This window comes from Lactuca serriola, chromosome 9, assembly GCF_051521515.1.
Source record: "Lactuca serriola cultivar US96UC23 chromosome 9, Lser_US96UC23_V15, whole genome shotgun sequence".
Lineage (NCBI taxonomy): Eukaryota > Viridiplantae > Streptophyta > Magnoliopsida > Asterales > Asteraceae > Lactuca > Lactuca serriola.
The window spans coordinates 9,241,218-9,255,000 of NC_136416.1; the positions used below are offsets into that span (position 1 = coordinate 9,241,218).

The 13,783-nt window shown below is 33.4% G+C and overlaps 1 protein-coding gene across 1 annotated transcript; it reads left to right on the forward strand.

Annotated features, from left to right (window-relative positions):
* The first annotated feature begins 4,306 nt into the window (after window positions 1–4,306).
* Window positions 4,307–5,173, forward strand: LOC145072029 (uncharacterized). The gene is made up of 3 exons (XM_079018396.1): window positions 4,307–4,680; window positions 4,769–4,865; window positions 4,942–5,173. The coding sequence occupies exons 1-3, from the start codon at window positions 4,449–4,451 to the stop codon at window positions 5,111–5,113; spliced, it is 501 nt and encodes a 166-aa protein (XP_078874522.1). The 5' UTR covers window positions 4,307–4,448; the 3' UTR covers window positions 5,114–5,173.
* The last annotated feature ends 8,610 nt before the right edge of the window (window positions 5,174–13,783 follow it).

A 13,783-nucleotide genomic window follows, 5' to 3' on the forward strand; every position in this document is an offset into this window, starting at 1 on the left:
TTGAGGCTGGAGAAAAGTAGTTTATGGGACCCGAGATGGTCCATCAAACCGCTGAAAAGTTGAAAATAATTAGAGAAAGAATGTTAGCAGCTCAGGATCGTCAAAAGAGCTATGCTGACAAGAAGTGAAGACTGATGACTTTTGAAGTTGGAGATTCAGTTTTGCTTAAGGTCTCACCGTGGAAGGGACTTATAAGGTCTGGTAAAAGGGGAAAGTTAAGTCCGAGGTTTATTGGACCATTTAAAGTTCTTCAGAGAATTGGGAACCAAGCTTACAAGCTCGAATTACCCGAAGAACTGAATGGAATTCACAACACTTTTCATGTGTGTTATTTGAGGAAGTTCATAGGAGAAGTTCCCGATATAATTCCAATTTCTGAATTGAGAATTGATGAAAACAAAAGGTTAATTAAAGAACCATAGGCAATTGTTGACCGAAAGACTAAGAAGCTTCAACGCAAGATGGTCGAATTAGTGCTTGTCCGTTGGAAACATTCGAATGGGCCAAATCTCACTTGGGAAACGGAGAGTGACATGTTGAGTCGCTATCCACATTTGTTTGTTGATGTGTGATTCTGGGGACGGAATCATCCTAAGGGGGAGAGAATTGTAACGCCTGCGTTTCCAGGCTAGGCATTTTCGTTGATGTAATAGTCTAAGTTAACCCTTGTAACTCTTTTTGAAGTATTAAAGATGAAATATTTGAGTATTATGTGAATTATGTGAATTATGTGTTTATTTTCTTAATTATTATAATTTAATGAATTAAGAATAAAATAAGCGTCAAAATTTAAAGTATGAGATAAGCCCGATAGCTTTGCATAAAGTTGTAGTGGCCGAAACGAGGTTTCCGAATATATATAAAACGCCCAAATCTGACTTCATATTAATTTAATTATTTATTGTGGGTTGAAAAACCCTATATGCTCACCAGGCTCCCAAGCATGACCCACTCAGTTTATTTGTATTACAGGAAGTGGCGCAAGGGCATAAGATGGATGAATCATCAAGTAGTTTTGTTTACAAGTCTGTATATGTATATATTTGTTGAACGACTTGTAATGTTATCGTTTATGCTTTATGGTCTATATCGGAACATGACATCCCAAGTTTTGATTATATAATGAAAATACATTTCTTTATGAAATGCTTTGGTAAATATTATTTTATCATGTTTCGTTTTTGGGAACAAATTCCGCAACTCTTTCAAATCAAAAGGATTTACTCTAAAATTATTTTAAAAGCATAAATGAAAATCGCTCTTTTCTGGCCGAGATTTTGGGGATGTCACACGGCTGAAATGCCTTGCTCCGATCAACTGGCGCCTCTGACTTAACCTGGTGGCCATCAACAATCCTCAGAGTCGTCAAAGCAGGTGCTTCTACTGGTCCCACCACTGCTAAAATCGAGCAGTTGGCCTTCTTATGCCCCCTCTGATTGTAATGAAATGAAATCAGATCAGATACCTGGGTGGGGGTAGTGGCAGTACAATCCCTGCCAAAGTGCCCTTTCTTGCTACACTTGTAGCAACGCGAACCACCCAACATGTAGACTCCATCATGTGCCTTCTTGCGCTTGCCACAACGGCCCCAACCCTGCTAGCTCCTCGATCTAGAATCAAATCCCCTGGGTTTCTTCACCAAAACCCCAATCATCTGCCAATGCTCTGCCTTCGTCTTCTTTATGTGCTCCAAATTAATTTCCCATTCACGGTCCCTAGATATCATGTCATCCAGCGTCAAGCAGGTGGAAAAATTGATAAACTCCTGAATATCTGATCTCAACATTGATGGGTTTTATGCAAAACAAATAAATCCTTAAGTGTGCATGCAACCCTAATTTTGATCTATGTTTTCTCTAATTGAATATACAACTATAAACATCAAATAAGAACCCTAAGGATACCTAGGTATTTTCGAAATTATAAAATAGAAAAAGAAAACATACCTTTTGATCCTTTGGAAGCAAGCACCACAAATATCTTGCCGCTAGTGGTTCGCACCCAAGCTAGCAAGAAGATGAGAGGAGAGAGGAGGGATTTTAATGCCATAACTATTCTAGGATAGGAGGTGCCGATTTTGTAAGGGTCAAGGGCCCTTTATATAGGTGAGGTAGCTTAGAGCCAATGCTAGGGTTTAAGGAGGAAACCCTAACCCCTTTGCTTGGTGACCAAGCAACTCATGAGCCTCCATCCAAGAGACTTTGGACAAAAATTCTAGTCCATTCGTAGAAGTTTTCGTCCAACCTCTTACATGGAGGTTCTACAGCCTTTTTCCTCAACTATCAATATATAGCCAAACAGCCTATGTACTTCAAATTAATACAATTAATCCCAAAATTAATTCCAATCAATTTCTAATCAATTATTAATTAAACAATATGATTTCTAATTAATATATTATCTTCATAATATATTGATAAATCAATTATTCCAATTTGTTGCTCAAATAATAAATACAAAGTTTTTACAGATAATAATAGTACATGAATTGCCTTAACAGATAGACAAATATTACAACAACTAGTAAATTAGGTCACATGTAATCTAATCCATCTTAAATGTCTGTTTAGTGATATCCTGAGAATACATGTAATTTTGAGGATCAACACAAGGGCGGTGAGAGTTACAGGTTTTCTGCTAACAACAGTAATACTTTTAAAAAGTCTAAAAAGTATTTTCTTTGTAAGTATAACAATACGTAAAACTATATTTGTAATGAGTCTTAGAAAGACAAAGTGTATTTTTGTATAAGTAAATCCATACTTAAAACTGTGTTTGTAAAGAATCCTTAAATATACTTGAAAACCAAACTATATTGTTACATAAGTAATTCCATACTTAAAATAGTTTTGGAAGTAACCAAGCCCATTGTTTGTAGTGATAGAGAGAGTGAGAGGGAGATTTTAGTTAATCTTTACAGTGAGACCTATAACCGACCTATGTGACTGAATGTACCCCTACAACGCTTCATTGGACGTTGTAGTAGTAATTGTAGACACTTATCACCCATTTCGATAGATCGGTCGAGGTTGTAGCGAGCAACCGTATGTGGGGATGTCAAACCCGTATAGATCTATATATATATATATATATATATATATATATATATATATATATATATATATATATGTGTGTGTGTGTGTGTGTGTGTATCTCGCTCCGAAGATTAACAGTTATTATAATGTGGGTATGCTAAGTGCTAGACTCAGCTAATGAATATAATCTCACTAAAAAGCCTTTAACTAAAGTATTTTAATAGCTCTCATCTCTAACTTAATTGTGGTTAAGTCATTAGGCATAATGAATTTCATTGTATAAAGTTTATAAAAGTCGATTATGCTTGGTATGTATGTAAAAATTTAATGTACTAGCTTTTATAAATATAATAATATATACGTTCCAAAGTAATGAGCATATGTGTAAACTTTATGTATTTAAACATATAAATATACGTTCATAATAATAGCTTGAATCTTTGAAATACTACAAAGTTTTATGTTGTGTTTGTTATGATATACAATGTCACATAAAAATCATATATTTTCGTATCATGTAGCATTTGTTATGTGGACTGGTTATTTCACGATAAAATAACCATAATACGTATATGAAAAGTTTATACTAGTTTATTTGTAAAAATATATTACATTGTTAAATAACATTTTTATAAACTAGACTTGTTGTATTTTCGCATAAAAGGATAATATATTTGTATAAACAAAGTATATAGGCACATGTATTCCCCCACAAAATAATTAAAATTATTAAAATAATGTCGTAAGCACTCACCCTTGAAGCGTGAGTTAGATTTGTACGAAATCGGTTTATTTTGAGTAACTTGTCGTAAGAAACCACAAAGCCACAATTCTTGAGCTTTGAAGTTCATTCGGAACCGTTTTGAAACAAATTCACACTATAGGGTTGTTTTGTAACTTCACTAAACTATAGGGGCAGTTTGGTAATTTAATTAACCAAGGTAGGACTGATTTGGTTAAAATAAATCAAGGGAGATCATTCAAATGGAATTAGTGTTTAAAAATTTGGGCTGATTTGGTTATGAATTTCCATTGTAAGGGCTGAAATGCTTATTTTTATTAAAAGTTTGGAGATTGGGATTCATACTGTTAAAAATAATCAACGGAGGGGCTATTTTGAATAAATGGATTAGGGTTTGGGACTGATTTCGTAATGCTTTGTCACATGAGGGTTTATTTTGTTCATTTTATCAAACTTAATAGAAATTAGGGTTTTTTTTATGTCCCGTCTTTTTGTTTGATCGGTCAAAAGGAACGAGGAATACGGACGAACACAAAGGAACGAGATAGATATGAACGTTCGACGGTGGCGAGAAATCACGAAGAGTCGCAGGTGGTGAAGGAATCTGGCGATTGCGGATCGATTGCTGGCGAAGGGAGCGTCTCCGGGGTCGACGAGGCCGAAGAAAGAAGATGGGAAGAAGTAGCAAGGCTACTCGTGCTCTCATTGTTGCTTCAGTCCCGGTAGCGGGTGCGAAGGGAAAATGCGAGGACGAGGTACGAGGGGCGAGGCCAGAAGAGGGGGTCCGGTGGGAGGAAACTAACAGCAGTAGCAGCTCGAGTGGGGGCGTTTGGCAGCGGAGCTCGTCGGGAAGGAAGGGAAGATGCGACGGGTGCTGCTGCGGCAGTCACACTGTTGATTCCGGTTTTCTTTTTTTTCTCTCTCTCTCTCTTTTTTTTTTCTAATGAAGTCAATAGGACTTTGGTTTTTGTTTGGGTTTGTGTTTTGACAGGAGAAAGAAGTAAGAAATCAGTGGCTGTTTGGCTTTGTTGTGTTCATTGCGAGGAAGAGGGGATGGAAACGAGGCTGATGCCTCTTGGCTTGCATAGGTAAAATCCGACTTCTAGTGGTGTGTGTTCTTGGCTAAAATCTCTTTAATGAATGTTCGGTTGTTTCATTTGACAGGGAAAGAAAAGGAAGAGGGAGAGGAGCTGAAGAAGGCGACGAATTCAGGAGGGTTTGTGGGTTTGATGTTTCATTTGAAAAAGGAAACACATTTCCTTTGTGTGTAACTTTGGGTAACTTGAAGTGTGAAAGTAGCACTTCAATTTGGTTGTCAATTAAATTAAATGATTGATGTATTTTGGTATGAAACTTGCAGCAATTTATTAGTTTAATCATTCATGTATTTGTGTAATTATTGGTTTAATTATTTATGTTATTTCTGTGTATCGATGTATTATTCTAATAGATTTAATATACACTTTTAGGTTTAATAATATTGTATGTATTTGCGTATTTGTTTGAAACATTTGAAGGCAATGATGCATACACAATATTATAAACTTTCATATTAAAAGTTTATTATGTATGTTTGTGATATATATATAAAGAATTGGAGATTTGTATATAATAAAAGTTTGCTATGTATGTTTGTGTGATATATAAATGTAACGAATTTTTATCACATATCCATTATATTCAAACTAAGTTTATTTGACACATACATTACTAATGCTACATAAAGCTTATTATTAATATACATATAATTGTATTAGACCTTTACATCAATTCCGGTATACGTTACTAATAATAGAAATCATGTCGAAATCAATAAATTAGGGTTTTGTGATTAACTGATTCAGGACGTCGGATTATTCAACATTTATAAATAGTTTTACTAAAAATATTTTAAGTATGAAATTAAATAGTAGACTATGAGCTGAGTCCAAAAACATTCTCGGAATTTCCATCTAAGGCGTGCAAGTCCCTCAACGGACAGAAACAATTTTAAGAAGATTAGTATTATATTGGTTTGGATTCTTAAAACGGTCGTATCTTTTGCATACGGTCTCCGTTTTGGACATTCTTTATATTTTCGAATACAGGAAACGTGTACTAAAAGATTAGAGTGTTTGTAGTGTCTTCCTAAACTATACCTATTATAGTTTACTAGTAGAATTGTTTGTATAACTGAGTGTGTTGAACTGATATAAAAGCTTTTATCTCTTATACATATATACATAATATATAACTAAGGATCAAACAACACTCGTACAAACAACATGGTACTCTAAGTCCACAACCAAATGAGGAACACGAAATAAAGTGAGTTATCAGTCCTAAGTCCTTCAAACCTTACTTATATAACTATATATGCATTAGACATGGTTTTGACAATATATAAGTTTAAAAAGAAGTTGTGTAAAGCATTTTGAAGAGTTTAATAATAAATATTGATGACTAGATGTCATTTTATAAAATGATTTAAAAGCATTTTGGCATATAAGAACAAGTTTGATAAAGAGTTTAACATGTAAAAGAGTTTGATAAACAGTCTGAAGTAGTTTGTTTGATAAAACAGTTAAAAGTATATCAAATCCATTTGTTTGATAGTTATTAATCACATGTGATTGATATAATAACTATAATATTTCAACTTGTATTCCCCCCATAAAAGCATTTAAAATCATTTAAAAGGTAGATTAAGGGGTATGAACTCACCTGTAGTGAGTGATATGAATGTATGTTTGGAAAAAGGATGTAGAGTGTCAGGTGAAACCTTGAGCACACAAAGATCCTAATAAACATATAATGACATGTATGTGTATTTGATTAGTGTATAAACAACTAATTATAAGGGATAACACCCTAATAGACTAGGAAACTCTTAGATTGAAGGGATACAATCACATATGATTGCACACTTAGGGTGTATGGCCACCCTAAAGAGTTTACGGTCCAAATGGCATGACCAAGTGAGTTTGTGGTCCAATGGGTTCACGGTCCCATGTGTTTACGGTCCTATGGTTTACGGTCTAATGAGTTTACCACCGTAAACTCACATCCTTTTGTGCATAGGATGATTTCCAAGCATTTCGAAGCGTTCTAAGTTCCATTCTAGGCTTTAGGAGGGTTTAAGGTCTCTAATATACCTTTCATTAGGGTTTATGGTCTAAGGAGATACACTTAGACCGTAAACACCTTTGTTCTTGGATAAAGTGACGATTTCAAGTCCATAAACAAGAATCCTAACTAGATACAAGTATAGGAGGAAGGTACTCATGATTTGGAGGAAAATGAGTGTGTTTTCGGTCCAAAACACTAAGGTGTTCTTGAGAATTCTTGAAGATCAAGATTAAAAGATGAAATCTATGGATGAATCAAGAGTGAATCATGGATATAGGAAGGATTAACACCCAAAGGAAGGAATCACTTACTTGTTTGAAGATTTAGAAGCAAAAACTTTTTGATATTAGAGAGAAAAATCGGAATTCTAGGCTTGAAATGGAAGAAATGATCAAAAATGATCATGAACTATATATATAGGAGGGAGTTTACGGTCACCATGACCGTAAGCTCTAATGTCCTGACCGTAAACTCCTTTTGAGGAGGTTTACGGTTTCCTAGATGGTGGAACTTAAACTGACACTTCCAAATATTGATTCCTTGATGAACTAGAGTTAGAATACTCAGAATAGACCCTAAACAGTGCTAAAAGATAGCAACACGAGTCTAACTTTGATATATTTGAACGTTTATACAAGCTAGAAATTTCGGGTTGTCACACAAGGTCATTGTGGGGATGGATTGGTTGAGCCGCAATAGGGCAATCATTGATTGTGGGCTTCAGTTGATACTTTTTGAGCCCCAAGTGGGGAAGAGTTGGTGATCCACAGTGAGGTTGCTCAATATGGGTCGACTCTCTGTTCAGCAGCGAGGGCCAGGCGTTATCTCCAGCAGGGACGTTCCGAGTTTGTGGCATATGTGATGGATACTCGGGAAAAGGATAGGGTGATTGTGGATGAAGTACTTATTGTTCGAGAGTACCCGGATGTGTCCCCGAAGGATTTTTCCGGAGAGGCAGGTGGAGTTTCGGATTGACTTGGTTCCAAGTGCGGCTCTAATAGCCAAAGCACCTAATCGGTTAGTACCTCCATAAATGCAGGAGTTGTCTACACAATTGCAGTAGCTATTAGACATGGGATTTATTCGTCCTAGTAGTTCACCATGGGGAGCACCGATCTTGTTTGTGAAGAGAAAAAGGATGGGTCGCATCGAATGTATATCGACTATCGGGATCTGAATAAGCTAATAGTTAAGAACCGTCACCCACTCCCGAAGATCGACGTTTTATTTGATCAACTTCATGGCGCATCTTGGTTTTCCAAGATTGATCTACGATCAAGTTATCACGATAAGAGAGTCAGGAGGATATGTAGAAGACGTCCTTCCATACTCGTTATGGTCATTACGAGTTTGTGGTGATGTCCTTCGGGCACACCAATGCTCTAACCGCATTCATGGATCTCTTGAATTGTGTATGTAGGCCTATGCTAGATCGGTATATGATTATGTTATTGATGATATCCTAGTCTATTCCAAGGACAAAGAGAAACATGATGAGCATTTAAGATAGGTATTGGAGACTTTGAGGAGGGAGAAGTTGTACGTGAAATTCTCCAGGTGTGAGTTTTTGTTGCGGAATATGCAGTTTCTAGGACACCTTTTTAACCAGAACAATATTTTGGTCGATCCAGCCAAAGTTGAGGCGGTGAAAACGTGTGAGGTTCTGAGGTCTCCATCTGAGATTCAGAGTTTCCTTGGATTAGCAGGTTACTATCGGAGATTCATTCAGGATTTCTCTAACATAACAGTTTCTTTGATTAGGTTGACAAAGAAGATTGTCACTTTTCATTAGGGGCCTGAGCAGCAGGCACCTTTTGAGACTCTTAGGCAGATATTGTGTGAGGCGCTGATTCTGACCCTATCGGAGGGTGTTGAGAATTTTGTGGTATATTGTAATGTGTCGATCATTGACTTGGGTGCAGTTTTGATACAGCGGAGTCATTTAATCACTTACGCTTCGAGGCATCTAAAGCCTCATGAGGTGAACTATCCTACGCATGACTTGGAGTTGGGGGTTGTGGTTTTTTTCCTCAAGATTTGGCGACATTACCTCTATGGGGTTCGTTTTACTATTTACACGGACGACAAGAGCTAAATGTATGTAGAAACTAGTTTCTGAAAAAAACTCTTCGCACCCGTCACTTAGCGTGGGAATACAGCTAATATATATATATATATATATATATATATATATATATATATATATATATATATATATATATATATCCTAACTTCTTTTTTAACTCGGATGGTCCTTAGGGTTTGCTTTTGTTGTGCTGTTGGTCCTGTCAGACATAAAAAGATTAACTTACCCTTAGTAATTTCTTTTTTAATTAATTAATTAATTATTTATAATTCTAAAATACAAAAATACCCACCCTACTACAGTTTCACTAGTTCATCCCTACCCCACTATTCTCTCTCTCTCTCTCTTAAATCGGTGAAAAACGCAAAATTACTAGATCAAGTCATCTTCAACCTCCATAACTCCTCTGTCGGCGACCTCTACAGATCCTCTGTCATCTTAAAAAAAAACAGGTATCATACCAACCCAACCAACTCGTTTTCTTCCCCCTATGTTAGAAGATGCAATGATACCCCATCCATTTCATCTCCGATAAATCTAAACAACGCAGATAAAAACAAAATCAAAAATCAAACTTGAAACCTGTATTCAAAACCAAACCTAATCAAAATCAAAACTAAATATGATGAATATCAAAGTCAAACCTATGAAAATTAAAATCAAACCCGAAGGAAATGAAAACCAAAATTGATGTAAATCGAAACTACACTTGATGATAATAAAAAAACAAACCTGTTGAAAATAAAAACCCAGTACAGGAACCGACCATTGATATATGAACCAAAACCAAATAAAACGATCAAGATGAAAATCAAAATCCGATTCATGAGGTTGCTGAAATGATTTTCGAATAGGGTCTCAAAGTCAAAGGAAGACTTTGATTCACAAGGATTCTAATACAATTTCCAATGGTTGGGGTGACTCTTATTCACTTCAAACATCAACAATGGTGGTCATATGGTTCATATGCCAGTTGTGGGTGATTGCGGGCTTCAACTTCCATGTGTGTTGATGTGTCACCGATTTCAATGGGGTGTAGCATCATTAGTGATCGAATGGTATGGGGTAGGGGGATTGTGGTGGTGAGATAAGATTGAGGAAAGAGACAGTCTTCGGAAATAGTAAAGATGGTGTAACACCCGAGTTTCGATTGTGTTTTCCTTCTTTGATTATTGACCTTTTAAAAAGCAATAAGGGAAGCACAATGAAATTAATTGTAAAAGATTTATGAAATTTCCTAGGCCACGACACAACCTGTGAGGCTTGCGGTGCGATTCCCATTGATTGGGTTTAGGCCTTAGGCCTCAGGATTAAATGGGCCTATTTAAAGGAGTTAAACATAGGGTTTCGTCATTTGCAGCCTCCATCACCTTCTTGAGCACCTCTAATGAACCCTAGCCTCTCTTGAAGCATAAACTATATTTTAAAACTTTAGTTTCAAAATATGCATGATAGTTTATTTACAATTGCAAATAATTATAAATAACTTTCATGTATATAATAACTTCAAGAAATCACAATATTTAGAAATATTCAGATAATCATTAATAAATCCAAACACAACCTTAAATATTAAAATAATAAATAATAATAATATATACATAACTAGAAATATGTAGCTCGTTAGTGTAACACTTGTACATCATGGTGATGAACATATCATCATCTTCATGGGAGGACAAGTCTCATGGATCCATAATTTTTTTTGTAGAGTAATAAATTTTTTTAAAATATAGAAAAAGAAAATAATGTTGTGAATAAAATTGGGTAAGAAGGGATGTATTTTTATGTAAAAAATATTCATTAATTTTTTTTTTACTGTTCAACAGTCAAAATAATGTATGATTGGTTGCTTTCCCCCGTTGAGCTACGCTACCATTGCAATGGGTTATCGCATACGAGAAACAAGGGTGTTGTTCATTCGGCCTTAACGGCATGATTGAGGTGCCACGTCGGCTCCTCCATGCCGTTTCATGACCATATCGTATAGTCTTATAGAAAACTAATCTATTAGATATGACAAAATACATAAAATACAAACAAAATTTTATTTTGTTTTTATGATTACAAAATTTTATTTTGTTTTTATGATTATTTGTATCGGTAATTTATTTGGATATCTATTACTTAGTAAATTTCATTTGAGTTGCTTATTTGTTTGTTAAATTTTTTTATGGCAATTAAGGATGCATTAAATGATGCTTGGGGTGGTGGCCGATGGGTATGGTCTCAAAGGGCCTTTAGGATTGACCAGAGGGGCTACGGAGATATGGAGCTTTGCATTGATATATATATATATATATATATATATATATATATATATATATATATATATATATATATATATATATATATATATATATATATATATATATATATATATATATATATATATTAAGATCAAATGAGAACACCTAAAATCTTGAGAAGGCGAGAATAGATCTATACTATCTAAGTATTCAAATCTAAGACTATTATCAATCGAACCATTTTTGTAAATTCTAAAATTTATTGGTATTAAAGTGTAACTTTGAAATGGTAAAAATGGTATAATAGTAATTGAATGTTTATTTAATTTCTATAGTTTCTCACACGATGTGATATCTTTCCTTTCAATTTGGCGTCTCTCTCTCTCTCTCTCTCTCTCTCTCTCTCTCTCTCTCTATATATATATATATATATATATATATATATATATATATATATATATATATATATATATATATATATATATATAAAAGGCATGCCTCCCGCATCTATACACCACCAGAGCACAATGTGCTCTATGATCATCTAAAAATGCCAAACAAATGAGAGAGTACACGAGGATTCAGAGTAAGATCGAAAAGGGGGAGGGTGAAGTAGCGGTGCTAGAGCTATGTTGGCGACGATATTGGTGGTGCTACGACGGTATTAGGATTGCACACCGAGTGTCACCCTGGTGGTCTGAAGTTGTGATTATCATTTTTTTTGGTATTTTTTTCTTCTAGTTCATGTTTCAATTTTCAGATGCTATTTTCTTATTTTTCTAATATTATTTTCATAATTTATTGTTATTAAACTTATAAGTGATACTGATTAGTCACGTATGTCTGTGAATGGCGTTTAATGAGTTTATAATGATGAAGCCGATGGCTTGATGAAGACCATCAGTGGTGATTGTGATCTCATGTTTTGTGTAAAAGATACACAAATCAAAGGGCCCTCCCTCAATTTTGAGACAGCAAGAGACACGTACAAAGGTAAAATAGCTACCTGTTCATTCTTTGACTTTCTTATAATGTTTTTTTAAATTGATTTCCAATTTTTAATATATTGAAGTTAATTTGCTTGTAAAAATAAGGTGATGAAGTTTGCATATACCGTTTTGATTTTGTTCTTAAAGAGTAAACATTTTTATGGGGTAAATATTTTATGGATCAAATGTTGTTAACTAATTTCCTTCTAGAAAACTCAACTTTTTTTTTTCTCTGTGGGACTATCATGCATTTAAAGCTATATATGAATGTGTTGATATGTTTTTTTTATTTGTTTATGTAGAATAATTAGTTTATGATATACTTCATCCGTCCCAAAATAATAGTCCACAGACAAAAAACACACAGTTTAAGAAAACATTAATTATCATTAACTTTATTAAATGAAATGACAGTCTTACCTTTCTGTTGCATTTAATTTTATGGTAATTTAACTAATAATGAGGGGTATTATGGTAAAAGACATATTTATTTTTAGAAGTAGACAATTATTTTGGGACAAACCAAAAAGGAAACATGAACTATTAATATGGGACGGAGAGAGTATTAAATATGATCAAAGTGAATGTTTTCTAAATTTATATTCATAACAAACTTGAATGGTTTTTTAATATATATATATATATATATATATATATATATATATATATATATATATATATATATATATATATAATCATTATGAATAGAGCTATAATCATACATGAATATAGCTATAGTATTTTTTTTTTTTATATTTATAATCATACATTAATATAGCTATAACCAAACAAACATTTGTTTATGAACAAGTCAAGACATATACACAATATGAACTATTATGTATGTAATTTTTAAATAAATTAAATTCAATATGCAGGTTTGAATCCAAGAGAAACAATGATCAATAGTGTCTCTTTTCGTTTTAGTATATATTGGTAGCAACAAGAATAACAAGACGACTAAGACATCATTTTATGACTACAAATGCATTCAAATTTATTATATGTTTCATTAACGTTTGATTACTACTAAACTATATTTTTTTTATCTCCATATTATCATGTATTCATTTATGATTACATGTGTATTTATATTTTTTTAGATTTGTAAAATGATTTATTCATTTATGATTACAAGTGTATTTTTTTTATGTTTGTGTTGTATTAGTTTACATTATAGGAAAAATAGTTAATTACACCATTGTAATTTTTTGTATTATTTATTTATGATGAAATGTATAATTTAGTTATTTATGTAATGTGTTGTATTCAATTATTATCAAAATTGTCGTGAAATTTTTATCTCTAAATTGTGTTGTATTCATTTAAGATTACAACCATATTTATATATGATTGCAAATGTATTTTATTTATGTATGATTACAAGTAATTTGATGAAATAATAAATTTGTTAATCTTTATAAAATGTGGTTAGTCAAAATAAAAATATAAAAAAATAAAAAAAAATAATTCATGTTATTTGATTTTTTTTAAATTTATTAATTAAAAAAAGATTTTATATATCCTTAATAATTGCGAAAATTTTTTTGCATGATTTTCAGAATTAATTAATT

Coding starts and splice junctions, on each gene's coding strand:
- LOC145072029 (XM_079018396.1), top strand. CDS start 4,449: ATGGGAAGAAGTAGCAAGGCTACTCGTGCTCTCATTGTTGCTTCAGTC. Junction 4,681..4,768: donor CAGTCACACTGTTGATTCCG/GTTTTCTTTTTT, acceptor GTGTTTTGACAG/GAGAAAGAAGTAAGAAATCA. Junction 4,866..4,941: donor ATGCCTCTTGGCTTGCATAG/GTAAAATCCGAC, acceptor TTCATTTGACAG/GGAAAGAAAAGGAAGAGGGA.